The sequence below is a fragment of the Venturia canescens genome, chromosome 2 (assembly GCF_019457755.1).
Source record: "Venturia canescens isolate UGA chromosome 2, ASM1945775v1, whole genome shotgun sequence".
Lineage (NCBI taxonomy): Eukaryota > Metazoa > Arthropoda > Insecta > Hymenoptera > Ichneumonidae > Venturia > Venturia canescens.
Genome location: NC_057422.1, coordinates 19,363,805 through 19,389,754, shown reverse-complemented (window position 1 = coordinate 19,389,754; position 25,950 = coordinate 19,363,805). Strand labels below are relative to the sequence as shown.

Below are 25,950 nucleotides of genomic sequence, written 5' to 3'. Positions count from 1 at the left end.
AATGTCTCGTATACTTCAAGATACGCACCTTGACTTTCGGAGTCGACGTATTTTACAATGAAAAAAGTTTAGTATTAAATAATGAGGATATTTTTACACTCGTTCCCAAAATCGAGTGATCAATTTGAGTGCAAATATTTGGCTGAACTTTCTGTATAGAACAAGATCGCAAAAGGAATAATATTAATAAATTTTATTATTTAACGGTGGTATTCATGAATACTTGTAACTTATCAAGACGCTTCAACTAATTTTTAACACCGAAAATATGTTCGTTTCGATAAAATGCTGTTTAACGGGTAAAATTCATTTGGTTGTTGAATAACGTGTTACTAATAATAAGTGTGGGAACGGTGGTGGCCATAGGAGAACCGGTATAGCGCGGGGGGTGTTCGATAGCGAGGGTGGTATTCTCGAAGGTCCGGGAGGTGTAAGTCTCACGATACCTCCCGGTGCATTGCCAAAGAATAAACGCCAAGAGATCTACTTCACTGTTACCGCCGCTCATGCATTCGATTCTTCCCCTAAAAAGAACAGCAATCGTCCTGGACAACGCGCATCAATGTCACCTCCCATGCATCACGGTGAGCTTATTCACATCAGCTTGGCTCGCTCGATCGCACACCGGTGGTGGGACCTTAAATGTTCTTAAAATTCCGAATAGATCATTGTTTTCGAAACTTTGTTGAACATATTTCATTACAAACTGTTCTTCGACCTGAGAGAACTAACTTTTCGCGCTTTTTCCATAAAAAAAACGTCCTATCATAAGTGTAATGTTCTTTTTACACGTTTTGAGTGCCAAAAAGCCATAATAATTTTTTCGAAGTTTTTCCAAAGTCGAGAGTTATTTTTCGAAGTGCTTAAAACGGAGGAATAATTTTTTTCTTCACAGTCTTCGACTACGAACTAATAAGAAAAGATATTTGTTCCAGTTAACACCAAGCGGTGAAATCGATCTACCAAAATTACTGTTTTTTATTTGCAATTTTAATGACACTTTGGGAAATTGAGTCGATAACGATCTTTAATTAATAATTTCATGAAATCCAGTATTTTTTCAATCTTCCTTGATGGTGAATTCTTTGTTTTATTTTCACAGGTGAGTCTTTGTTGAGCCCGATGGTTGAGTGCGGTCCCAAAGGTATAGAGTTTGAGAATCCGATCGAACTTCGTATTCCGCATAACGCAACCTCAGCCCATCGACTGGCCCTTAAGGCAACCGACACGGAAAATCAGTCCAAGACGGATTGGCTCGATGTAAAACTGCCCGGTGCTACGTCGGACCATATAGTCGTCAAACTCGACCATTTTTAATAACCAAGAGAGACAACAATCAAACTATGAACCTAGAGAGTCTCTTAAAAAATGGAAGAAAAATGAAAATGAAAAAGGTTTACATAGGAGATTGATATTGTGGGAGAAAAAAAACGTGGAGAGAGGAAAATCTTTCAAGTTGTTCTCCCAATGTGCGAAAAAAAGAGAAACAATAAAAGAACTGCTATGAAAATATTTTTGAGAAAATGTTGAAGATAAAGAAACAAAAATCTTACGTTCTCTGAGAGAACCTGTCTCATGCGATCTTGTTGTTCAATGTAATTATTCCGGCGATTAAGCCAGCAGTGGTAAGGAGAGCAAGGCTGAAGATACCAAATTGAGCTGCATTTACGATTTCGTCGTCTTAATCATGAATTAAAAGCTCTGTTACGACATTGAATCGATACAGGGACGCGAGTTCATAACGCTCACTTCATTTCAGACTCGATGTCTTGCTCGTTTGTGCCTCCTATTTGTGTATAACAGAAATGTATAATTTCTTAGTTCAGTCATTTCACACATAAAGCGTATTAAAAAGTTATGTCGTTTAAATGCAATGATTTTGTATAAATATATATTTTTTGTAATTGTAAGTTCAACGTTTTTCTCATTATTGCTATTATTACAGTTTTTTATTAATCGCTGAGTGTTTGCGAGTGATTGTATCGTAAAATGTATCACTCAGGCTGCGTAGAATTTGACAAGATTAGTAAGAAATCTTGAAGGTAACTGTCAATGCTTAGAAAATCTTTGTAATAAATTTAATAACTAATAAGCTTCTCATAGAACAACAATTAATATCACAACGATGATGAAACGAAATACGAAAGCTCAATATTGTTAATTTAATCGAAAAATATGTAAGAACGCGTGTTTCTTTTTTCCAAATAATTATTCAAATTCCTATGAGATATAAATATCGAATCTATGAATAATTGATGAAACGACTAGAATAAACGAACGAAGGCAATAAAAGAATAAATACTTGTTGTGCATTAAGTTTTTCAATGCAAAATTGTTTTATTGACCGACGAGGGAATCGCAGACCTCGTTGAAAAATATGAAAATCGCCCGCTTCGCTCTGACGTTGCGTCCCTTTTCGCAATGCGGATAAAATGACGTTAAAAATGTATTTTTGACTTGAATCTCCATAAAATTCTTTCGGTCTCTTCCAAATTTTTATTTTTATTAAAAATCATCACATCTATTAGTCTCAATATTTAATAAGTGTTATTTTTCGATATGATAAAAAATTTTCATGAAAATTAAGTAACATGGCTGACTCTGGTGAAGTTGTCACTATTTTTGTTGGACAATCAGGTGTTCAAGTTGGGAACGCTTGCTGGGAATTGTTCTGTCTCGAACATGGCATCACACCCGATGGAATGATGCTAGAAGGTTACCAATCCAACGACATAACATATCACGCGTTCTTCGCACCCTCCCAAGTACGTTTACGTACGAATCGCAATTACACTACTCTAGGATCGCGCGTTAACTAAACGGAGTCAGGTCGACCCGACGGTGATTCTCATACATTCGGAATCTACGCTCCGTTCGATTGAGGCAAGAAATGGATGAACCATGCCTTGTGAATTTCTAAAATTATAATTGTATTAGAAATCCAAAGATAACTTTTGGAAGAAAATTGGGAGATTGAATGCAATGAAGAGAATAATTATTAACTCTGGAAAATCATAAAATTACGAATTTTTTTTATTTCGTTTGCTCAGCTCCGCACACAATGCTTTTTCAGCCCTCCGGGCGGAAAGTGGCAACTTTCGGCCCGCTGCGCGTGCCGAAGTTGCCGCATTCCGCCTGCGTCGGACAGAAAAATCGTATACACTCCACGGGAGTGAAATTAGACCACCTCAAACCGCGTGCTTATCACCCTCGCCTTCGGCTCGGGTGACAATTCTGCCCGCGGTTTGAAGTAGTCTATTTTCCCTCCCTAGGTGTGTAATATACTATTCTCTCTCTTGTATTTCGTAGAAAGTTGTGATGCTGGCAATCTAACGACGCAATGATTATAGGAAAACTGACATGTGGGAGTCATGAAATGAAATTTTAATTGAAAAATGCAACGTTCCATTTCATTTGTAGACTGGAAAAATGTCTCCTCGTACCGTCATGGTCGACTTAGAACCCACAGTAGTCGACGAAGTTCGTACAGGTGCTTACAAAAGATTATTCGATCCGACGACATTGATGAGTGGCAAAGAAGATGCTGCAAATAATTTTGCCAGAGGATTTTACAGCGTAGGGGCAGAAATGATGGATTTAGTTCTCGATCGAATCCGTCGTGTGTGCGAAGCGTGCTCAAAATTATCCGGATTTATTGTGTTCAGGTATAATTTACAAAAATTTTTAATACATCGACGCTGTGTCAACGATACTCAACCACAAAATTGTGCTAAAACGATTCCGACTGATTTTCGTGCCTTTCAAAATCTCCAATTCATTCCAAAAAAAAAAAAGATCCTTCGGCGGTGGTACCGGAAGTGGCTTCACAACTCTGATGCTCGAACGATTGACTGCGGACTACGGCAAAAAATCGAAATTAGATTTCGCCGTTTATCCGGCTCCTCATATTTCCACCTCGGTCGTCGAACCTTACAATTCCGTTTTGACTACCCACGGAACCCTCGATTTCGAGGATTGTTGTTTTATTGTTGACAACGAGGCGCTCTACGATACTTGCACGAGGTACCACAGCACATTTGAACGTCTCGTGAAAATAATCTTTCGATCTATTTACAAAGTTCATTTTTATGGAATGTTTCTTTCTGCTGTCAAGCTCAATATTTCAAGTGTGATTGGTCCATTAAACTTTTCATTTTCACCTGACTGCAATGGAGCAAAATAATAGTTTTTCTAGATATTAGACGAACAACAAAATTCATTAGACCACATTGTTTCATGGTGAAAGGAATTTGGGAGTGGAGAGCCCAACATACACCAATTTGAACCGACTACAAGCCCAAGTAATCTCGAATATCACAGCCTCGTTACGTTTCGAGGGAGCTGTCAATGTCAGTCTTGAAGAATTTCAGACGAACCTCGTCCCATACCCTAGAATTCATTTTCCTCTTGTCACTTACGCGCCTGTAATCTCCGCTGAGAATGCAATGAGCTCGCAACTCTCAGTGGCTCAGATTACGAACGAATGTTTCGAACCCGCAAATCAGGTCAGCTGATCTCTCATAGACACATACTTTTTCATTCCACCGTTTTATGATGATTCACTATCTTCATTGTTTAAAAATCGTGCGGAAATATGATTCGAAACGTTGACTGACTCTAACATTCATTTTCGAGCTCTCAAACACCAATAGCAAAAATTTCATCTTAGAAGAAAAAAACATTTTTTTTTCAATCTAGACCCGAATTATTGAAAAAAAATATTTCGCATCTTTTCGAAGTTGCGTTTTTTCCACAGAACTTCCATCTTCAAATTAAACCCAACTACGACATACGAGAAACATTTTATGAGACACAAAAGATTCGGGTCGTTCTCGGGTCGTAGGTTTCGACTTACAAAAAATAAATTGCCCGTAGAAGGGACAAAATCATAGAAAAAATCGATTATTTTTCAATCTAGACCCGAATTATTGAAAATAAATATTTCGCATCTTTTCGAAGTTGCGTTTTTTCCACAGAACTTCCATCTTCAAATTAAACCCATCTACGACATACGAAAAACATTTTATGAGACACAAAAGATTCGGGTCGTTCTCGGGTCGTAGGTTTCGACTTACAAAAAATAAATTGCCCGTAGAAGGGACAATATCATAGAAAAAATCGATTATGAGGCATTTTAAGATATTTTTTTTTAGTTCAATTTTTCTAAACGATGGTTACAATGTGATATGGATCAGTCATGGACTCTGGTTTTTTTCCATGGCCCTCGTGGGTTTCCATGGGTTTTGCGCCGCCTGTTTTGCTGAATCAGAAAAAAAATAATGTTAAAAAGCATGACGATGCCGAAGCTCAGAACTTTTTGGTCGATTTTCGCTACAACGCTACACTCTCCAGTTTCCATATTATTTCTCAATTATATCGTTCTCAGATATTCTCAAAAATATCATTTTATCAATTTGATTTTATAGATGGTCAAATGCGATCCACGCAAAGGCGCGTATATGAGTTGCTGCTTGTTATATCGCGGTGATGTAAATCCCACCGAAGTAAATAACGCCATAACAGCATTGAAAGGCAAACCTTCCATACGATTCGTTGATTGGAGTCCGACCGGTTTCAAGGTAACACCGTGGATATTATCATCGTTGGAATCAAAATCAAATTCGATATCCTGTTTAAATGTTGCTCTTTTTCAAAATTCTTCTTTTCAGACAATCATATTTTGTCAAACGACTTTTTCAACACTTTATCAAAAAATGAATAAATTTTAGATTTTCTAATTCCGCAGATTTTTTCTAACACGTTTTTACTATCACGTTTGATTTTGTTTTCTCATTATTATCATCACTTTAAAATTATCATTTTATTTTATTTTGATTTAGAAGACACCACACTCCCTTTAAGGTCATACACTCACCACACTGGTGCAAATTTGCACTTCGACTTTTCAAAGCTTTACTTCATCCATGAATGTATGGAATTAATCCCACAACGAGACTTTTTAAGGGTAACAATTCCTTAGTAATCTATTACAATGATTAAAAAAATTGAAAAATAAAGTTTTTTTATAGAAAAATGGCCAAATTGAAGAAAGGAATTTTGAAGTTCTAGACACTTGAAATTTTGCACCAGTGTGGTGTCCTCGAGTTGAATTTGTGCATTAAATTTATTTCGATTTATTTAAGAAATGTATTTGCTGAAAAAGAGAAAGAGAAATTCCGCATACTGATGCTTATCCAGTTATAGTTTTGACTAGACATTGTTTTTTTCTGCTCACGTCTGCTGGTGAATTAAATCCATCAGATTGGCATAAACTATCAACCACCAACTACGGTACCGGGGGGTGACCTTGCCAAGGTTAATCGTTCGGTGGTGATGCTGAGCAATAACACAGCGATAAGAAGCGCGTGGACGAGGCTCGGAAGGAATTACGATCTCATGTTCAAGAAACGAGCTTTTATGCATCACTATATAGGCGAGGGAATGGAAGAAGCAGTTTTTAAGGAGGCGCGAGACGACGTGGCGGCTCTCGTGGAAGATTATAAAGAGGTTGAGCATTGATCCCGCGGCAATGAGCGCACTGGCATTCCGAGTGGAAAAAAATCAAATAAATAAATGAATCTCCGCATTGCCGGAAGAAAGCTCATTAGAATATTAACCGATCTCGACCTCTCGCCTTATCACAAGTTCATTCGTGCGTCATCCGAGGCCCCGTTATATCATCAATGAGTTTAAAGTCCTTCCTCTTGAATTCTTTCGTAATTGAAAATTCGCTCACATGAGTTCACACAAACGAAGATGGAAATGTACGTCAAAATCTGGGAATCAATAAATAATAATGACTAATTTCTCACTCGGAATTTCACAGCACAAATGTTTTGTAAACATTCTTTTCGATTAATACTCGTGACGATAGCGATTGGAGAGCTCGAATTTCAAATCGTTTGTGTCAATTGTGCCTGCAGGACTGCAGTCATTCAGCGGTGGAAAATTTTATTATAATTATGCTACCCCAATGCTGTTCTTTCGTAATCGTTTTTCCCTCGAATATCAGCCAACTTAAATTATTCACATTTTGTAATCTCACCAACAAAATCTCAGGCGATTAGAAGACAAATACTTGCAACAAAGGCCAATTGAAAGAGAAATATCGAAAAATAATTGGCACCAATTTTCAGATTTTAACTGCAATGGTTTGTCCGTGAGAACGGTTTGAAAAACACTGTGACGTCATAAATTGACGTATTCGCGTGTATAAGGGTGCGACACGGCTCATGCTGGCTTTTCTTTTTAAGGTAGTTCATGCACGAAACGATTTTCTGCACGAATCAGGGTTACAGAGACTATGGGTAAAAAATCGTTTATCTTTCCATATATAACGAATGAACGCTTCTTACGAAGTTTATGAAAAAGTACACAATAACGATGAAGTATATAACGAAGGTTTGGGAAAAAATTCGAGACGGTCGTCTTACAGTAATAAAGATATATCACGTTAAAGATTGAACGAAATTGGTAATGAGCACTCGTAACCTCACGTTTGCTTATTTCGGCATTTTGTTTCTTCTTGGCTTGGCCCACTTTTGTCATAGCCTTCTGTCTTTTTATTAACACTTTTTTCTTGATCCATTTCCTTTTGTGTTTTTCAGCCTATGGGTTCCCGATTAATTAATAGCTTGTAATTTCAATCGCCATGGGATAAGTTGAAAAAAATTGCTTACAATTTTGAATCAATAACTCTGAGATTAATTTAAAGTGATTGTATCTTTAATTAGGGAATAAAAATCTATCGAATTTAAACACCCATAAAATACAATCCTTCTGGCATGATCTACCTTAATACTTGGCGTCGAGCCCGCGTCTCTTGATATTTATATTCCAATGAACACTTTAACTTTTTACATCCTCTCTCCCTTCACATTCAAATTTACATTTACATTTTCTTATTTCATTTTTACATTTTCCCTATTTTTGAGTGTTTTCGTTTCCACGTTTGCACTTCCTCCTCCAACCCTTCTTCCGTCTCCTCAGCATCGGTTCTCTCCCCATTCAACTGTTTAAACCATCTGACAAAATCGCCCAATTCCGGTATTGGACTTCCCTGAAATGTTTGCATTCTATGCCTCCTTTCAGGCGATTAGTCATGTTTTCGCATCATTGTTATTTTTTTACATACCATTGTGTTTTGAATTTTTTTCATTCGTCATCCGATGTACTCGTCACTTTTGTATTTATTTGACAACGTTTTGTTCCTTTGAATCAAACGTTTTTCATACATTACCAAAATTTAGAAGATTCATTTTTTTTATTCATTACGTTTGGAATGGTTTTTTTTATAACCTTCAGTAATGAATTAGCCATTTGAAGCAAGTTTCGAGAGAATATTGTTATTCCCCGATATCAATAACATCGATTTTAGATTTTCCATTATGGGATGCTCCGAGAAACCAAGACGAATCGTTTCAAATGCTCTCTTCTTAGAAGCACTTTTAAAAAAATGAAAAAATAATCAAAATCTGTCTCTCTAGCAAGTCCCACTATCAGAAGAACCGCGTGTTATCAAGTGTTTTCGAAAACTTTCAAAAATGGTTTCCGTAATGATTGCCAAATGCAAGATGTTACCAGTCCACAATGTTTTTAACTTCCCCGAATGATTCATGTGCAACGTATTTTCTAGAATTATGACGAGTCATAATCCACGTATGCAAAGATGGATTTTTAGAACGAATGAATTTGACGAAATTTTGATTAAAATTTCTCCATTTTTACAAATTTGTCTACACTCTTCGCTCCATTTTTTCATCACAATTTTAATTTCGAGACTATTGTTCCTTCCCATCGCTGTCAAAGTATGAAGTAACGTTGGCTTCTTCGAAATGGTATATTTACGTCCACCTGAAGATCTAATCTCCATGATTACTGATAAACATTATATTTTTCTGTATCAAGGCCGGCGATAAGAAATTGAGAGCCCAGACACAATGGCGCCGATTGTTCGAACTCGGGATCGCTCTCAGAAGCAATTCCTTTGGAATTCAAACTAATTTTCAGTGTTTAACGCGGAACGAAAATTCGCTTGGAAGAAAAAAAAATGATTCATTGGGATTAACAGGCGAAACAAAGTTTATTGAAGCTTCGAGGTCTTGTCGCATTCGCAATCATTGCTCGTTCGTTGAACAATGGTTTACAATTTGCAAAATGTTTCACAGTGCAAAAAAATATTGCGATTTCGACAATCCCTCGAGCCAAATATTTCGTTCTCAATATTGAAATTAGCCCACTTTACGATGCCCAAATTTCGCAAAATTCTGCAATACTCCAACGACATATTTATTTCAGTTTTTTTTCCGATTTCGATAAACATTTCAAGGAAAAATAATCCCGATTACATTTCTGCGCATTTAGATACTCGTGAATATTAATTGCTGATGCTCGCGACACGTTAAATCTGATGCAATTTCGGAGCCAAGATGGATCTCGCGTTGCTCACAAGCGAGCTTGCGCATTCGCCTGTCGAGTGATTTCGATCATGGATTTATGGCGCGTGGAGAGAACGCGATGTAATCTAGCGAGTGGAAATTAATGGAACAGCTATTTTATTTCCGCAACGATCCCTCCGCATCTTTGAGAGCGTGTCGACGTTTGAAAAGCCTTTTCTCTCTGGTTATTATCACAACGCTATGAGACGTGGCTGCTCATAAAATGCTGCGTAGACTTCGATGCGATCGCGATAACGATAAGAGAAGTGGAATCTGCCTCGGCGGGGACTCCGCGCGCGCAAAGCCGCCTTCGCCTTCAAAAATAAAAGTTCGACGAATTTTTCTGTTTTATTTTTTTCGTTTTTCGATTATTCAACGGAGACGAATCGGCTCGATTCTGATTACGATCTTGAGGCAGGACTCTCCGTTCACGCAGATAAGCCTCAAATTCGTGAACCGAGTTACAGCTCCGTTATCTTCTCTATTGAAAAATCGAGACTCTGGACCCCCAGCACGGATCTGACGAATCTCGCTCGAGCCGTCGAAACGCCGATAAAAATATTACGCGATTCCCCAAGCCGATTTCTTTCATGGCAAACACACAATTCGATGTGAAAAGATCTTTGCTATTTGCGAACCGACTCCACGGCCAATAGACCTCCTGAGGCCAATGCTCGCGACGTAAAAAAACAAGAAAATATCATCTGATCAGAATTTATCTCGCAAGTGAGACGCGATAACGATAGCTGGCGAAAAAACGCTCGCGAGTACCTGGCGAATGTCTCTCGCGTCTGTTTTTCTCTTCAGGTTTCAAGAGTCTGTCTATCCCCGAAGGGGAAACCCGCTGTTTCCCACATTCGAGGTTCGGAGTCCGATAATTTAGTATTTTCCAGTTCGAATGAATCCGATGGAACCGGAAGCCCATTGGAGGGTTCGATATCGAAGAAGATGAATTACGATTGCAAAAGAAGTGATGGACGTCATCACGAAGCGTCGGTAACAATGACGAGTCTTTGGGAATATTATTGAAAAACATTAATTTCAAAGTATCAGTAAATACAAAGTTTATTGGTCAACTGAATATTCTCATCTTCGAGGGACATCTTAGCAACGAAGATAACGAACAAAAGAATACTATTTGCACAATTCACTTACGAGTGTGGAAGCTCGTACGTAGGGAGATTGCAGATATCCGCGGAGAGTCGACGAACGCAGCTTTTGATGAAGAAATCTAACATAATAAAGCGAGGCGAACGACGAATGGAAAATCATGCCAGTTTCATAATACAATAATGCGATTTTCTGCTTTCTGGGCGTCATTGAATGACGCTGGCGTCGGGAGGACGAATTTTTATGAATGTTTTTCAGCGTAGCAAATAAAATATAAAATGCGCAAACGCACGAAACTCTCAATAGCTTTTCCAATGTTACGTTTCTCGAAACATTTTTATTCTCAACATTTCTTCACACAATTTTAATCGTCGTTCATTCAGAATATTCTGATGCTGCTCGCTGATTACTGTTGGAATGTTTATTTACGAAAACTGAATGACGAGCCGCGACGGATGATCCAGCCTCGTGATCGTACCTCGTATTTTAATCTCCATTTAGAGGGCACAGGAATCTCCTGACGTCATAGACGATGGCGGGTAACACGTGCAACGAGCGATCATGAGCGTGCTCGCAAAATGATCTCGATTCATAGTCGAGACGAAAAAAATAAAGCATCGGCTCAACACGTGTTTTCAGCTTCTCTTTTTCCTTCCTTAGTCGGAATAGATAAGCGGCGGTTCGTTTTCCTCGTCTGTCATGAAAAAAGGCTGTGCGCGCACTCTGCGCGGGGATGATTCGTGACGCTCTCCTTATCGCCGTGCCCGTATCATCGCTCACCACTCTCAATGATTTTTGTATAAATTATCGGACACCGAGGAGAAATCCTCAGTTCAGATCGTCCTTTCGCACTGGGAGCATCACGAATGAAGGGAAACCGCGGGCTCTCCTAACTCACTCAACCCCCATTCAGCATCGACAATATAACTCTTCGTTGGTTATATTCGATCGTCTTTCCTAGTCACTTTGTGCAGTATCAACCGAATTTATAGCAAAGGTGCGTATTTTTCGTCGTCCGAACGATCACGAATTCAATTGGCTCATTATTTTAATATCAATCTGAAAAATAGCAGAAGAAAAAGTATTTTTCAACCACGCCGAAGAATGTGTTACGATGCGGCTTAAAAAAATCAAAATATCTCGGTAAATTGATGTGGAAAAATGACCGATTGATTGTTAATCAATGCGAGAGCTCGGTTGGAAATGATTTGTTTTTCTGGTAAATCGTTATCAGCTGAATTTCGTCGCGGATGTCGTCGTTCCCATTTGACTCCTCGCGCCAATTAATATTTCGTTTGGATGATTGATTATCAAGGAAAATTTGTGTTCGTTTAGATGCTGATTGGTGGAGCAGTGAGCTACGTAGCCGGGAGTCAGGCGGTGCGTACGATTTATTGGAGAACGACGAACAGCGGTCGCCTCTTGAAGACAGCCAAGACCTGCATGTTTCAAGGACCTCCGAAGCCGAGAACAGCGGCTTCAGGATGCCCTGGACAATCTCGAATGGATGTAATCCCATCGAAATTCTTCAACGCGAAGAATTGAAAATGTATTAATCTTCCGTCGATCTCTCGAATCATTCTCCATTTAGAATGTGACGCGACAATTAAAATATGTGCGTCAAGAGAGATACGCGCTTGTACATAACTACTAATAGTTGAAAGAAAAAATGATTCGTTCAGCCATCGATGGAGAAAGCTTCATGACAAAGAAATAAAACATTATTTATTTTTCGAATTTCACTCGTGTTTCTGCTTTAAGGTCGATCTCCTGCGACAGCCCCGACCAAAAGTTATGTACCGTCTGCATATTAAAAGGGTTCATAATTCGTTCGGATCGTAATCAATAACTTTGTAAAGAGCCTAAACGCACGTACTCGGTGCCAGCAGATATAGTACAAATATCATTTGCTTTCGTAAAATTTATTCTAAAAGTATTTTTGATCCGAGCATCGCGAGTAAATTTTTTGACGGAACTATCCGGGCTACGCTTCGACACACAGAAAAGGTTGCCGATACAGACGACATTCGCCTGCTCGCTTGCAAAACATATCGTATGCAGCCTAAACCTTCGTACTTCTCGAGACTATATCTGTCAAACTAGATGGTCAATGACCTTGATTTTTTTTCACAATATCTGTCATATCCTGCTCTAGATCCTCCTCGTTTTTTATAAACTTCCTAATTTTAGTACTAGCAGTAGAATTAACAATGTGCCGTTTGCCTACGCATGGTCCATATGTTACGTGTTAATTGAGTCAACTTCAATTACATATATCTCGGGTTCGGGATGGTGAAACTTGTTAAAATTTTATAGAGGTGTTGTTCATGTGTTAAACAACACGTGTGCCAAATTTAAATAATTTCCTAATTTAACTGTCTCGTGAAGGAACCACCTTAAGGCCTTATATACCTTGCAAAAGAAACGTCATTTTTTTGATTTCTTTTCGACAAGAAAATAAATGTTTATTGAAAAACTGTGAACGATATGCATTAGTACATATGTTCATTGTACAATTTTTTTCATCGAAAAATATCTCAAAATGGCGAAACTCCAGCTGTATTCCAGTAGTTTTTTGAGCATCGTGATGGACATGACAACTAAAAAAGTATTAATCCGACCCATACCAAATTTATAGCACTTATTTATTGTAATAACAGCTTGGGCCTGGATTTAAAAAAAATGGCGACAGTTCTAACAAAAAATTCATTTTTGAGGTGCTAAATTTTCGGTTTATTGTTACGATCCATTTCCAACGAAATACGAAATCCTTCGTCCAGGCCCTAGCTATTATTACAGTAAATAATAGTTTTTTAGTAATCGTGTCCACCGGAAAGGTATTTTTAAAAAAATAGACGACCGCGCGCACCGGGCGATCGCTTGAAATACTCATGACTACGAATCTAGTGCTCCGATCTTTATGAAATTTCGTGAGAATATTTTTCAGACATCGTATTTGAAGAATATCTAGTAAACAAATTTTCCATTTTTCCGCCCAAGTTGAAGGTGGGGCCTTAAAAAAACCTTTTTTGTCGTTCACTGTCCAAGAAATTGTTGTTATCTCGCTGACGAAACGACGGATTGCTGAACAAGCCGAATGGAAAACGGAGAGAAGGTGACAAAAGGAATTATCGACTTTTCTGTCCATAGACTCTCGTCTATGCTAATATCTCTCTTTCATCTCGATCCAACAATTTCTCTCCTCCACGTATAAAAGTATGAATGAGTACGCTTCGCGTGCTTGTGTACGAGAGTAATGAAGACAAGTTAAACTGTACGAGGTTTTGTTGAAAAACGGAAGCCATCTGTTCCTGGCTCCCGGTCTTGTCGTTCATTCGGAAATGGCATAACACTATCTGCATTATGACAATTCAAATACAAATGTAAATTCATGATATTAGGATTTCAATGCAATTGGCTATCAGGGTGTCTAATTTTGACCAGAACAGAAATTTCATGACTTTTAAGGCTTTTTAAGTCAAGGAACAGGAATTTTTCATGACTTTTCTTATGGTTCTGATACTTTTTATTCATCTTTTAATTATAAAAAAATTCAATAAAAATAACAAAGAAATGATATTTTATTTTGAAATAAAGAATCTTTTTTTTTCTTACAAACTATTCATTCGATATTCGTTTTTATATCGATGATGAGTATTGACGAACCAGACATTGTCGCCACCCCGCGAATTTTGAAATCATGTTGAAGAAAACCAAAAAATCGACAATGACAATGAGCGTTGCAGAGATCTTAAAAAATCAGGTTGTTTGGTAATTTTTCATGACATTTAATGATTTTTTCAGGTCCGAGTGTAATTTCATGACATTTAAGAATTTTCATGACTTTTCAGGTCGTTAGACACCCTGGCTATAGACAAACACGTTTATTCGTATTTATCGTTGCGTTTAAGGATCATATAACGCGAATGTTGACGCGATGATTGAAAAACCATGCAATCGGGCCAATTGTTTCAGAAAAAAAAAACATGTTTTGTTCGAATTTTGACGAGTTTTTGAGTTGGGAAACTTGGAAGAAAAGTTTGAAGAAAATCGGATTTACGATTGAGCTTTTTGGCTGGTTCGATTCGACGGAAAAGTCAGACGCACACGAGGGAACAAGCTCGTATTTACAAACGTCAAATATACGTGGCCCGAGTGCCGATTTATGTACGTGAACACACGTATGCGTGATAAAGAAGTGGAAGAAGAGGGTGAAAGCGCCCTCCCGTCGAGGGTTGAAGTTGCGCGGGCGCACTCGGGGGTTTATCGATTTGGCATGAGAAGGAAGAAGGTGCCACAACGGTCGGTCATCGATTTGACACTCTCCGCTAAAGGGATTGTCAGAAACGACGAAAGGGAGCGAAGAGCGGTTGTTGGCGGGGATTCCGTTCGAGCGAGAGTTTGAACAATAAAGAGTGAAGAGACGCGTGAAAATAGCGATTAGACTGAGTGAGTAAGTGTACATTTAGTCAAAATCGTGGAACGCGTGAACACGAGGAACGAGAGAGTTTTGAGCGGCCCCGTTATTTATTTTTATTTTTATTTTATTTTTTTCATTGATAGAGTGACAAAGGTGTGCAGAGGCTGAGGATTCCGACGAAGGAGCCTTTTTGGCTCGGAATTCCATTGAGAAACGAGAAGCAAAAATCGAGCGAAGGACGTTGGATTATTTGAAAGAAGCGTTTCGAGAGACCGAAGTATTGCGACGGTATAATGCAGAATTATGGCCACGAGGAGTACGATTACGGTGGTAATGAAACCGCCGGTGGTGAAGGTGGAGGACGAACCTTGCCTCAGCCACCGGGTGCGCGACCCATGGTCGATCCATCGGCCGAGGGGGAAGTCGATCCCACGATCTATGGTGCACCTAAAGAAGCGACTCACAAGATACGTGGAAAAAGCGACTTTATCGAGTATCTGTTCGGCGCAGTGGATCAAGAATTACTCACTGTAAAAACCTTCTATTTCTTCTTCTATTCGGCTTTCGGATCTCTCTTCCCGTTGATGGGAGTTTATTTCAAGCAAATGGGCATGAACGCTGGTCAATGCGGCCTCCTCGTAGGGCTCAGACCTTTTATTGAATTCTTCAGTGCACCGTTTTGGGGCTCGCTCGCTGACAGGTGAGTAGTAGCTCGCTTTCGCTAATCAGTCCCATCAAATGTATTTTTTAAGTACTGGAATCGTTGACCAATTTAGTATGGAAAGAATCGTTCATTTCGAAGCAGGAGCAAAGACTCGAGCCATTCGAGAATCGAGAATCTATAAAAATCACACAGAATAAGCTTCGCATTAACTTCTCAATTGATTTGTCTTTATCGACGAGTTATTTACACTATTTTCATCCATTTTGTCCGACTATAAATTTTGGTGTGAAAACTCGATAATTGGCTACGAAGTCTGAATACTGCATTCGCTTCCTCAAATAGAGCTTTCAAACATCCCGAGCAAGCGATTATTCTGCGATATTGCTTTTATTGATTTCCCGTAGCGGAGATGCTTCGCTTCTCAAGGCGAAATTCGTGCGACCGTACTTTTTTCATAGCCCCTAATCACATTTACGCGTGTTTCGTAAGTAAATCGCAGCATCGAGTGCGACGTTTGATGAGAATTTTAGTGAACTTTGCCGCGGGACCGTAGTCCGAGAATAATCAAAGCGTCAAAGATGCTGAGACCTTTGACCTTCGCTCGTAAACGATCAAAAAATCGATAATTTTTTTTACTTATTCAACTAGTTCCACCAGTGTTTTACTACGACGCTGAAGTTTGCAACGCTGGAGTCCAACGAAATGATCTAAAAGACTCTCCAACAATTCTCCAATTTCGTTCCCTGCCGAATTTGCAATTCGTAGTTTTTCAAGCCACATCGATGCTTCGTGAAGTAAAAAAATTGCTCAATTGCAAACGTTCTTTTCATTCCTTTCGTTGAACTCCAACCTTGCCAACTTCAGCGATTTTACTATAATTCAAAAAACTTTGTCTCAAAATCACCTGCTCAAATGTTCATAAACTGAAAATAAGAAAAATATGTGAATTCGAAGATTCTGATCAAACGCACTCTTCGCGTCGCTTCTACCGACGGAAAATCATTGAGGATTGCTTGAAAATTGTGTGTTTGCGCAATACCGTGAGTGCACTGCGAGTAATGCGAAGCCACAGCTTGTTCAGTCGAATATCCCCGAACGTTTCATTCTCCAAAACGCATATATCGTTAGAAAAATGAATAAGGAGCTGCAGCAATTTGGTAGAATAGTAGTAGAATCGTAGATGTTCTTTGGGCGCGTCCAGAGAACAGAAATCGCCTTGCAGATGGCAGAAAGGGAAGCTGATACTGCTGGCATCCCTGGGCTGTTGGATACTCTTCACACTGCCCTTGGGCTTCATTCAACCGCCAGCGACGTCGTGCATGGTCTTGAGGAACAATAGTTATTGGTTGGAGATACCGGAAGCGAGTCAGAGGATCAAGAGATCGGTCGACCTCAGCGACTATTACGAGCCGTCGAAAGCGCAGCAGGATGACGAGTACCTCGAGGTCGCTGAAAACGTGGTTTTCGAACGGTTGAGACGCAGCACCGAGGACAACGAGGTCACTGCAAAAAGAAAGAGAATCGTGAGTAACGAAGTTGATCAAACGAATAAGTATGGCACGAGATTCGAGAGCAATAGAGTGCGGCGACAGTCGTCGAGCGAGGAAAAGGATTCGTCGTCTTTGATCTCAAAGGATCTCAAGTACAAACAATACATTGTTGGAGACAGTCTCAACGACCCCACCGCACAAACTATCGACTTCTCGAGCATAGCCAAACAAAACCGACCGGCCGACGTTCTTGAATACAAAAGATTCCTTAAAGTGAGTTCATTTTCATGACTTTTATGCCTATTTACCTGCTGAATTATTCAGTCTCATTTAACATCGAATTAGAAGTCTTTGAGTTTTCGATTTGCAAGTTTCAAATTAATTGAATTTTTGAATCTTCAACGAAAACGGTGGAGATTCGTACGCGGTTTATATAGACGGAAAAAATTCCAGTGAAAACTACTTTGGTGCCGTAGGAGCAGGGTTCTACATCGTAATATTTATTAATTCTTACGAACATACATAGCAATTTTTTGTGAAGCGAGAACTTGATGAAAATTCATGTGCGATGCCAAAAATACAAGCGCGAATAAAATTCTGCTATGGCGGATCATCGATGCTCGTGTTCGAGCTCCTCAAATTTTACTATGTTTAACTGTAAATTTCGATTGTGAAAGCGGTACTAACCATAACAAAATGGCATTAATAAACTTTACAGTTCATCATCGAGCCAACATCAATTTTACAATGTTTCCTCGGTGAAGTACGTAGGAGAAAGTAGCACAGTTCAAACATTTGTCAGACCAAAATACGAAATTTAAAAGTTTTTATTCGGAATTGATTTGGAAGTTACGATGTTTTTGGTAAAAATCTCCAAAATGGGCGATGTAGAACCCTGACGTTATGGTTTCATAGTAATTTTTACAATTTTTTTTCTCTCCGTGTAAATATTCAAGCGCGAATGAAATTCTGCTATGTACAATAGCAAATTTTCAAACATTTCGACGGCATACTTTTTTCAATCTCATATAAACAGTGAGGACTTGGAATAAAAATATTTCATTGAATTATGGCAGAATGAACCATTGGATGAGACGCGAGCACCAAAAAAAGCTCACAGCACTACGAAAATCCGATCGAAGCCTCCGAGGGAGAAAATAATGGTGAAGCGTGAAATCTCCGATTGGCAAAATTCCGACGTCGATACAGAAAAGACGATTTATCCGGACGGTGAATTGCCGAAGAGCGAACGACTGACAGTGTTGAGCGACTTGGAAGTAGCGAATGATCTGAGGGACAAGATCTTGGAGGATGAGGAAGAGGACGAAGAAATGCAGGAAGAGGGAATGGGCGAGGATGAGGTTGAACAAAGTGAGAATCTAGAGGATGCCGTCGCGATGCCTCTCGTCAGGAAGCGGAGAAACGTCAAGCTCAATCATCCGTCACTCGGTCACAGTCCTTTGCCCGTTTCATTCGCCCGGAATTACGATCCAAAGGAAAACGCTAAGTGGGTCAAACCGCAATTCAGCTCAATCGTGTATAGATTAGAGGTGAGAAAAGTCCAGAATCGATAACATCTAAAACTTTCAAATCGTTTGAATTGACATTTCCTCGATAATTTTCTATTCATTTTGGATTTCGACGTCGTCGAGGAAGCTGAAAATATCGCGGAAATGTATTCCTGCAAAAATCATCCATTCGAATCATTCCATCGTTGATAACCGATTTTCACGTCATTTTACAATCGTCGGAATCACTCCTGAATTTTCGTTTTTTTTTCAGGACATTCAAAAGACCTTTTTCCTGCTTTTGCTTCTTGTCATCGTAGGTGAATTTTTTTCCGCCCCTGCCATAACACTCGCAGATTCGGCGGTTATCACTCTCCTCGGTGAAGATGCTGACAGGTGAATAAAGATTGATTCTCTCAACTTTGGGTCAAAATTTGAAGTCAAAATTCTCTCAGGAGTAGCAAAGTTTGATTTTCGTGTCCTGGAATTACATTCGTCGTCATTTCAGGTATGGACATCAGCGAATGTTCGGCAGTCTCGGTTGGGGTCTGGCCATGTTCTTCGTCGGTATCGCTCTGGACCACAGTACAGCTTTCCCGGATCATCCGTGTGGCCCGGGTCCGAGAGAAAAGAATTATACGACGTGTTTTGCGATATTCAGCGTTCTCATGTCTGCCGCGTCTCTCACTGCGACGCAAATCAACTTTAAATACGAATTCGTCGCTGCCGAACCGGTAAGTGATCCAAGGTGAATCACCGGGAAAATGCTATTGAAAAATAAGAAAATTAGATGCGTGATTTTGTCGAAAACTAAAAGAAAAATCATGCACGATTCAACGAGAGCGTTTCGAACGGTAATGAAGCCTCGATTTGTCACTTTAATCATTTTACCACATCGCAGGAAGTTGCCAAGCCACCGGCGGAGCCAACGAGAGAAGAACAATTGCAGAGCCAATTGTCCCAGCAGTTGAATCTTCCGGAAGGTCTCTTGAATGCACCGGGAAATGTAGACGCGAAGCCCGTACCGCCGGAAGGAAAGGTAACTCGAGCGCACTGATTTTGTCCCGTATTCTTGATAGAGTCATAATTTCTGAATGTTTTCCAGACTAAAATGTTTGCTCAAACGACGCGGGAGCTGCCGGAATGGCTGACGGTTGTTCGTCAATTCAAAGACCTGAAGTGCGCGTCGTTCCTCTTCGTCGCTTGGTTCATGGGCTTCGGTATTGGTCTCATATTCACATTTCTCTTCTGGCATCTTCAGGATTACGGCGGTACACCAACACTCTTCGGTGTTGCGTCCGTGATCAATCATATCTCCGAAATATTCGCTTATTTCTTCAGTTTCAAGCTCATCCGTCAGATCGGCCACGTGAAAGTTCTGTGTCTCGGTCTCTGCGGCAATGTCTTACGCTTCCTCTACATTTCCTGGCTGAAAAACCCCTGGTGGGTTCTGCCTTTCGAATTTATCCAGGGAATCACCCACGCCTCTGTTTGGGCAGCTTGCTGCAGCTATATCGCCCATAACACCCCGCCGCAGTTACGCTCGAGCGCTCAGGGCGTTCTTCAGGGCCTTCACCATGGCCTTGGCCGAGGATGCGGTGCCGTCATTGGCGGAATGTTCGTCGCTCGTTATGGTAAAATCCTCTTTATCTCCTGACCCGTTCATTGTTCAATTCATGATGATTCGCTCGAGTGATAAGTCGTTGAGTTGGGCAACTCTTGAAATCTCATTGACTTTTATTTATTTTTAGTATGAGGCGAAAAATGTCTGAAAATGTTTTCAACTCCCAACGACGAGTCGTAACTGAGCTTTTACTTACAGGTACGACCGCGACCTTCCGAGGCTACGGTATTATTTGTGCCTTCGTTCTGGCGGCGTTTGTCTTCATTAATTTCTATCGCCGAGACACCGGTTTCGTCTCGAATATTCCTCAAACTGAGGATCCGCACCAAGTTGCAGAAGTTACGCATTTAGCGCCTCACGGCGTCCCGAGCAACGCGATGCCGCGTGCTCTCAGTTCAACGAGGCTCCACGAGCTCGCTCAGGATCCGGGCTACGGAGCCACTTATCAGACGAGCGGTGGTAATTTAGGTGTTCCTGGTGCAAACGGAGGTGAGTTACGAAGATACCAGAATTTCAATTTTGTGCCAAAGATCATTTTTTCCAAGCAAAATTTTGCGCGAGTTCCAATCGCGAATAGATTTTTCATTCAGTTCGACAAAATGGAACGTTCAATCGAACAAAATTTCTGTGGGTTTCGACTTACTTTCTCTTGCCAGCACACTCTGTAAAATAAAATTTCAAATGTTAGTCCATAAAATGCGGAAATAATCAAGATTTTATATAGCAGTTTTGTAAATTTTTGAAAAGGTGGTGCAAATCCAACGAATCCATTCTTGAACGGAGGAGGAGGTGGTGGGGGCGGTGGCGGTGGCGGTTACAATTATGGTATGACCGGTAAAGGAGAGGACGAGTTCATTCGTAGGAGCTTCCAGGTACAAAAAGAGAAAAGAAATTTCGATTTTTTGCTCAACATGAAAAAACAAAGCAAAGAGAGTTCACTCGAAAATGTCTCGATGCGACGAATCAGTTAATAAAAAACAGAAATAAATTTCAAATGTAAATTCAAGAGCAAAAGAACTTTGAAGCATCAATCACTCTGCCGATTAAATGTGCCGATAAGAATGATGGAGTTTTTGAACTTCGAACGAAACTTCGTCCTCTGCCTGAATGAATTATTTTAATAATTATGCCAAAAATTTGTGTCAAGCCGTCTCTATTTACTTATTTATTTAACATACATTTTTTCTGTTACTCCATTTATTCAAATATTCTTTAAGTTTTGCAGACGTACCTGAAGTTTGTTAATTTTCACGAGAAGATTGATTTTTAATTGTGAATTGAACCTCATTCAGATTTACAGTGAAGTGGTTGGTAGAGAATTCGACTTGGTGAAGCCTCCGCCTGTGGTGACTCATTTACACGCTCAGCAACCGTGCACCAATCCGTTTCATCAGCACGACTACGACTGGTAACAATATTTTGCTGAGTTTCGTTGAGAATCATTATTTCAAGAGATAAGGTTAATAAAACGTACGCGTTATTTATTATTATTAAATTTAGACAGTTTAATCGCAGGTAAGAAATTCGATCGTGACGAAAAATGATAAAAGAGGTTAGAAATACGAATGCGAGGGAGAATAAATTTATACATTTTTGTCTCTATCCGAATGCGATCGTAAAAATCCCTGTTGTTATATACATAGATCAGCTCTTGTAATAGCTTATCGAGGGATAGAAAAAGATATAACAAGTTAAAGAGTCGAAATCCTTATTGAAAAAAACTATTGACAACTCATTATCAGGTTATACGTTTGAGGGTGTTTTGCAAGTGCAATCGAAACAAACGTCTCATTTTATGAATCATTTGCGCCTCTTGAGTTCCTTGTTATTACCTGTGGAACTGTCGAAACATTATTGCTCATTTTATCCTACTCCAACCGTTGTCACTTATTTCTGTTGTCAAAACATATTCTCAAACTTCCGCAACGTGTTATTGCGAGTGACGAAATAAAACGTCGAGCCATTCAAGTTTCTTAAAATCTTGAATGTTTTATCCTCCAGATATTTCGAAAATTATTAATCGAGGATGATAATTGTGTACATAATTCTTGAACTCTCAAACTTTTTTTTTTATCCGCAATATTAGCGAGTCGTTTCTATATATTATAAAATTGTTATACATTTATGATTCCGCGTAGCATCTACGTAAATATACCGTTTGACTCTGATGGTAATACACGAAAAGTTCACAGTGAAAACGAACCGTAAAAAAATTACAACTATTGACGTTCAATTCTAATTATTCGCTAATAAAAAAAAGTGAAATTTAAGAGAAACCAATTTTAGGAATAATAAAATTTGCTTGGTACGTTGATATTATTAACGTTGGATATATAACTATATGAAAAATAAAAGTTGTGCGAGGACATTTCCAACTCAGAAATCTCTTTGACATTCTTTCTCTCGTGGTTATATCGATTCGCCACAAGTTGGCGCTGTTCGCAATTTTCCTCAAAATAAAATCTGCTATGGTCTACGATTTCAATCATCTCGAATAAATTCTCTTGGAATCCTCGGTTCATAAATAATAGTCGAGCAATAGTTTTTTTCGTAAGGAGAAACGCTGGGATGAAATTGTAATATTTATCACGAAGATCACAATCATTCGATTACCATATCACATCTTATAAAAAAATATGTGTTCATGCGTTCATCTCATATATATTTCATAATAATGCATATCGATCGTATAATACAATTTATTCCGACAGACAGAGCATTGTAAATGTGCCATAGACAATTGGCCACGAAAAAATAACACGAAGCCAGAAATCTGGTACTCTGCACTGGAATCATTACTGAAAAAACCGACGGAAGCCTATGCGAGCGTACACACACGAAAAACATTGAAAAGAGGAATAAAAAGGGAAAATAAAATTGAAAAATTCATTGATGGTTTGTCGAGAATTGTTGAGCGCGAAAAATCAGGCGGTTTTTTAGTTTCGTACGAGATGAATTCATCTTTTTCAATGAACTAGACTCTATTGCCTTTTTGAATAATCCGAAAGGAAATTCATGAATCCAGCAAAGAAATGTCTCAACGGTTGAGACGAGCACTAATTTCAAATCCGAGTCCCTCGCAGAGTACTGGAGCTCCGTCAGAATCGATTTTCTTTGTTATAATTGTTTCGGCGGAGAGTTTTAGATTGAGTGGCGTGCAAACAAAAATTGTTTGAAAAAACGTTTGAATAACATAATGAAATGAAAAAAGACGCTCCGGCGTAAACATTCACACATAGTGCAAGTAGTAGTGCGTGTGTGTATCGAGAGTGCGTAAGAAAAAAACAAGAGAATTGAGATTGTCGCGAGAAGCAATGAAGACGAAAAAACAATACGAGACGTTCTCGAGTCCATATACTAACGAAACTAACGAACTAAAGCCATCCGCTAAAGATACATTACGATAAAAATACATAGAAAATTAAAGCTGCATCGTACAGCAAGACTCGAAGTTGGTCTTGCAAAGGCAGAGAAAAATAATACGAATGCAACAAAAAGGACTCCGAGAAATAAAAATTCCAAGAATCGATGTTCGTGTATCATAACCTATACCTTCGTTTATAATTATTCAAAAGCCTCAAGGCTGTAACATCTGTCGCGTCAGCTTATTTCGAAAACCGAAATGATATGGAAAAAAAGTATCTAACACGAATCGAAGAGGTAATAAACTCTCTGTTGTATAAAACAAGCGATAATTACGAGTTTTTGGGTTTGACCGCGATTCAAGGGCAAGAATAAATATTGCCGAACGACCTATTCCGTATGTAAATACTAAAAAGTTAAGGCCAGTCTCGTCCCTGGGGTAAGCATATTAAATATTATTGTTTTTGCCCGTTATTCTTCGTTCTTTATTGTTCTTTTCGCTGGACGTTCGTTGTCGATGAGTACATGAAAAAAAAGGAATATATATATATAAGATTAATAACTAGCAAATGTCGAGTAGCGATATCGTATGGTTTTACTGTTGTATAAAACAAAGAAATTAAAACGTTGTCGTACTACGTTCAATGCTCGCGAAATTATGTAAAGGGCATTATTATTATTATATATTTACGAAACCGTACATACGCGCTGGTGTGTCATTATAATTTGCGCTTCGACGAGTATCATTTCCAACACATAACCTTCAATATATTATTTGTGATCGAAAATGATGATTTATCGAAAATTTAAGGCACAAGAACAATAATGACAGTATAACGATGTACGATTTATATATGTTATTTAGAAAATTGTCGAGTTGATATTATAGGATCCAATTATGTTACTATTATCATATTATTTTGTTTGAAAATGAATATATATATAAACATATATCGAGTTGTATCTCCGAGGCGAGAAACGTGAGAAAGAGCGTTGTGTAATTTTTCGTGTGCGACTTTGACCATTTGTGATTTATTAATAATTATTATTATCGCCAAAGTTACGCAATCTTTGATTTATCAACTCCAAGAATCTTATTTCCAACATTTCCCAGAAAATCGTATCTCAATTGAAAATAATTTCGTTTGAGGGTGTGTGAAACAAAATTGAATCTCGATAGTGGGTCTTTTAGTTTTTTTTAGAAGCTCTTTTAGTTTTATCACAAATATGGATGGCTGAATAACGCTTTTTGAAAAACTTTTAGCGCACTGGCTTTGATTTCGTGGATAATTTATTTTCGAATTATTTGAATCGTTCGTTGCATCAATTCTCAGTCGTAATTTGCTCTTTTTTTGTCTAGAATCATTATTACTGAAAAATCTACGTTGATGCGTTGAATAATCATTGGTCAGCGATGCTCATTCGGGAGAACAAAATTAATGCATTCGTCGTTTATTGACCGTTTTTTCACGAGTATTTTCTCTCCTGGAAATCGACTTTAATAGCGCACACTCTTGATTATCCACGAGATATTCCAAGTTAGTACAAATGCAAAAATGATAGAACGAGAGCTGCTTAAAAAAGGCCATCAGCAGCACCTTTGCCTTATTGGATGCTTGATAGTTTGGGAAAAGATTTGACAATTTTGGCTGACGAAAGCTTGTCCCACCGCATTCCTGCATCGACTCCACGACGTCGCCAGATTGCATTTATTTTCCACCCGCGTTCTTGCCGATCAGTATTTCACCCGAATCATTAAATATCGCATAGAAAATAAAATAAGAAAATCAATTTAACAGAATAACGAACGTAGAAAAAAGTTGCACGTTTATTGGCGTACGAAATTCATGCTCATGTATTACGTGTTCAAATATGAAAAAAAAAAAAAAAAAATAGCGAAATAGGAGCTTCGAATGTGCGAATGGAACGTTCGGTTTAACAAAACAAACGAATATAAAGAGAAAAGAACAAAGAAAAAACAATCGATACATATCACAGATAGAATTAAGCTAAGTATTACATATGAAAGAAAAAAGGCAACCTTATCGCACTTTGCTCACATGAAACGTACAGTAGGAAAAGAAAAATACAAAAAAGAAATGGAAAACGGTTCGAAATGAGAGCGGAAATAATTAGTATGAAAGGTGAGCGAGGTGCGATTCGAGGCGAAATAAGAAGAGGAAAGAAATACAGATTGTTATAGAAGCTGATTTATGTACACCGAACTGAAGTATAATGTATTATTCGACGAAGAGCGAAAAACATGAATGAGAAGAAAAAAAATGGCATAAAACTTCATCAAGCTTTTTGGCGCTACCTTTTTTTCATTTCCCC

The 25,950-nt window shown here is 38.8% G+C and overlaps 3 protein-coding genes and 1 long non-coding RNA gene across 11 annotated transcripts in view; 3 read left to right on the top strand and 1 right to left on the bottom strand.

The window, feature by feature from the left end:
- Positions 1–2,316, top strand: part of pyd (polychaetoid) — a 105,864-nt gene extending 103,548 nt beyond the window's left edge. For 6 of the 7 annotated variants that reach the window (XM_043412989.1, XM_043412991.1, XM_043412992.1 and 3 more), the window contains 2 exons: positions 367–584; positions 1,103–2,316. In XM_043412989.1, the coding sequence (XP_043268924.1) occupies positions 367–584; positions 1,103–1,317 (433 nt within the window). In that variant the 3' untranslated portion in view covers positions 1,318–2,316. The remainder of the gene's footprint in view (positions 1–366; positions 585–1,102) is intronic. The other variant, XM_043412990.1, reaches the window with a different exon arrangement.
- Positions 2,317–2,435: 119 nt separating this feature from the next.
- LOC122407038 (tubulin alpha chain-like) lies at positions 2,436–7,153 on the top strand. The gene is made up of 6 exons (XM_043412999.1): positions 2,436–2,765; positions 3,421–3,665; positions 3,796–4,023; positions 4,247–4,505; positions 5,427–5,579; positions 6,262–7,153. Exons 1-6 carry the CDS (start codon positions 2,592–2,594, stop codon positions 6,517–6,519), a joined length of 1,317 nt encoding a protein of 438 aa, XP_043268934.1. The 5' UTR covers positions 2,436–2,591; the 3' UTR covers positions 6,520–7,153.
- LOC122407039 (uncharacterized) lies at positions 3,643–5,956 on the bottom strand. The gene is made up of 2 exons (XR_006260136.1): positions 3,935–5,956; positions 3,643–3,858 (listed from the first exon to the last, which is right to left on the bottom strand). It is a non-coding gene; the product is annotated as an uncharacterized lncRNA (long non-coding RNA).
- A 7,646-nt stretch (positions 7,154–14,799) lies between the features above and the next one.
- jef (major facilitator superfamily domain-containing protein 6 jef) lies at positions 14,800–25,914 on the top strand. 2 transcript variants are annotated; one of them, XM_043412910.1, is made up of 11 exons: positions 14,800–15,000; positions 15,111–15,667; positions 16,833–17,394; positions 18,198–18,671; positions 18,904–19,025; positions 19,138–19,363; positions 19,531–19,668; positions 19,735–20,263; positions 20,452–20,742; positions 21,001–21,125; positions 21,546–25,914. In XM_043412910.1, exons 2-11 carry the CDS (start codon positions 15,261–15,263, stop codon positions 21,663–21,665), a joined length of 2,994 nt encoding a protein of 997 aa, XP_043268845.1. In that variant the 5' UTR covers positions 14,800–15,000; positions 15,111–15,260; the 3' UTR covers positions 21,666–25,914. The 2 variants fall into 2 exon arrangements, with proteins under 2 accessions (XP_043268845.1, XP_043268846.1); XM_043412911.1 differs by having other exon boundaries at positions 14,801–15,000; positions 16,854–17,394.
- Positions 25,915–25,950: the final 36 nt, after the last annotated feature.

Excerpts from the sequence above, each read along its gene's own strand:
- LOC122407038 (XM_043412999.1), top strand. The coding sequence starts at position 2,592 with ATGGCTGACTCTGGTGAAGTTGTCACTATTTTTGTTGGACAATCAGGT. Across the intron at positions 3,666-3,795 it reads TCCGGATTTATTGTGTTCAG|ATCCTTCGGCGGTGGTACCG; the intron begins GTATAATTTACA and ends AAAAAAAAAAAG. Across the intron at positions 4,506-5,426 it reads GTTTCGAACCCGCAAATCAG|ATGGTCAAATGCGATCCACG; the intron begins GTCAGCTGATCT and ends TTGATTTTATAG.
- jef (XM_043412910.1), top strand. The coding sequence starts at position 15,261 with ATGCAGAATTATGGCCACGAGGAGTACGATTACGGTGGTAATGAAACC. Across the intron at positions 19,669-19,734 it reads CCGTACCGCCGGAAGGAAAG|ACTAAAATGTTTGCTCAAAC; the intron begins GTAACTCGAGCG and ends AATGTTTTCCAG. Across the intron at positions 21,126-21,545 it reads TCATTCGTAGGAGCTTCCAG|ATTTACAGTGAAGTGGTTGG; the intron begins GTACAAAAAGAG and ends AACCTCATTCAG.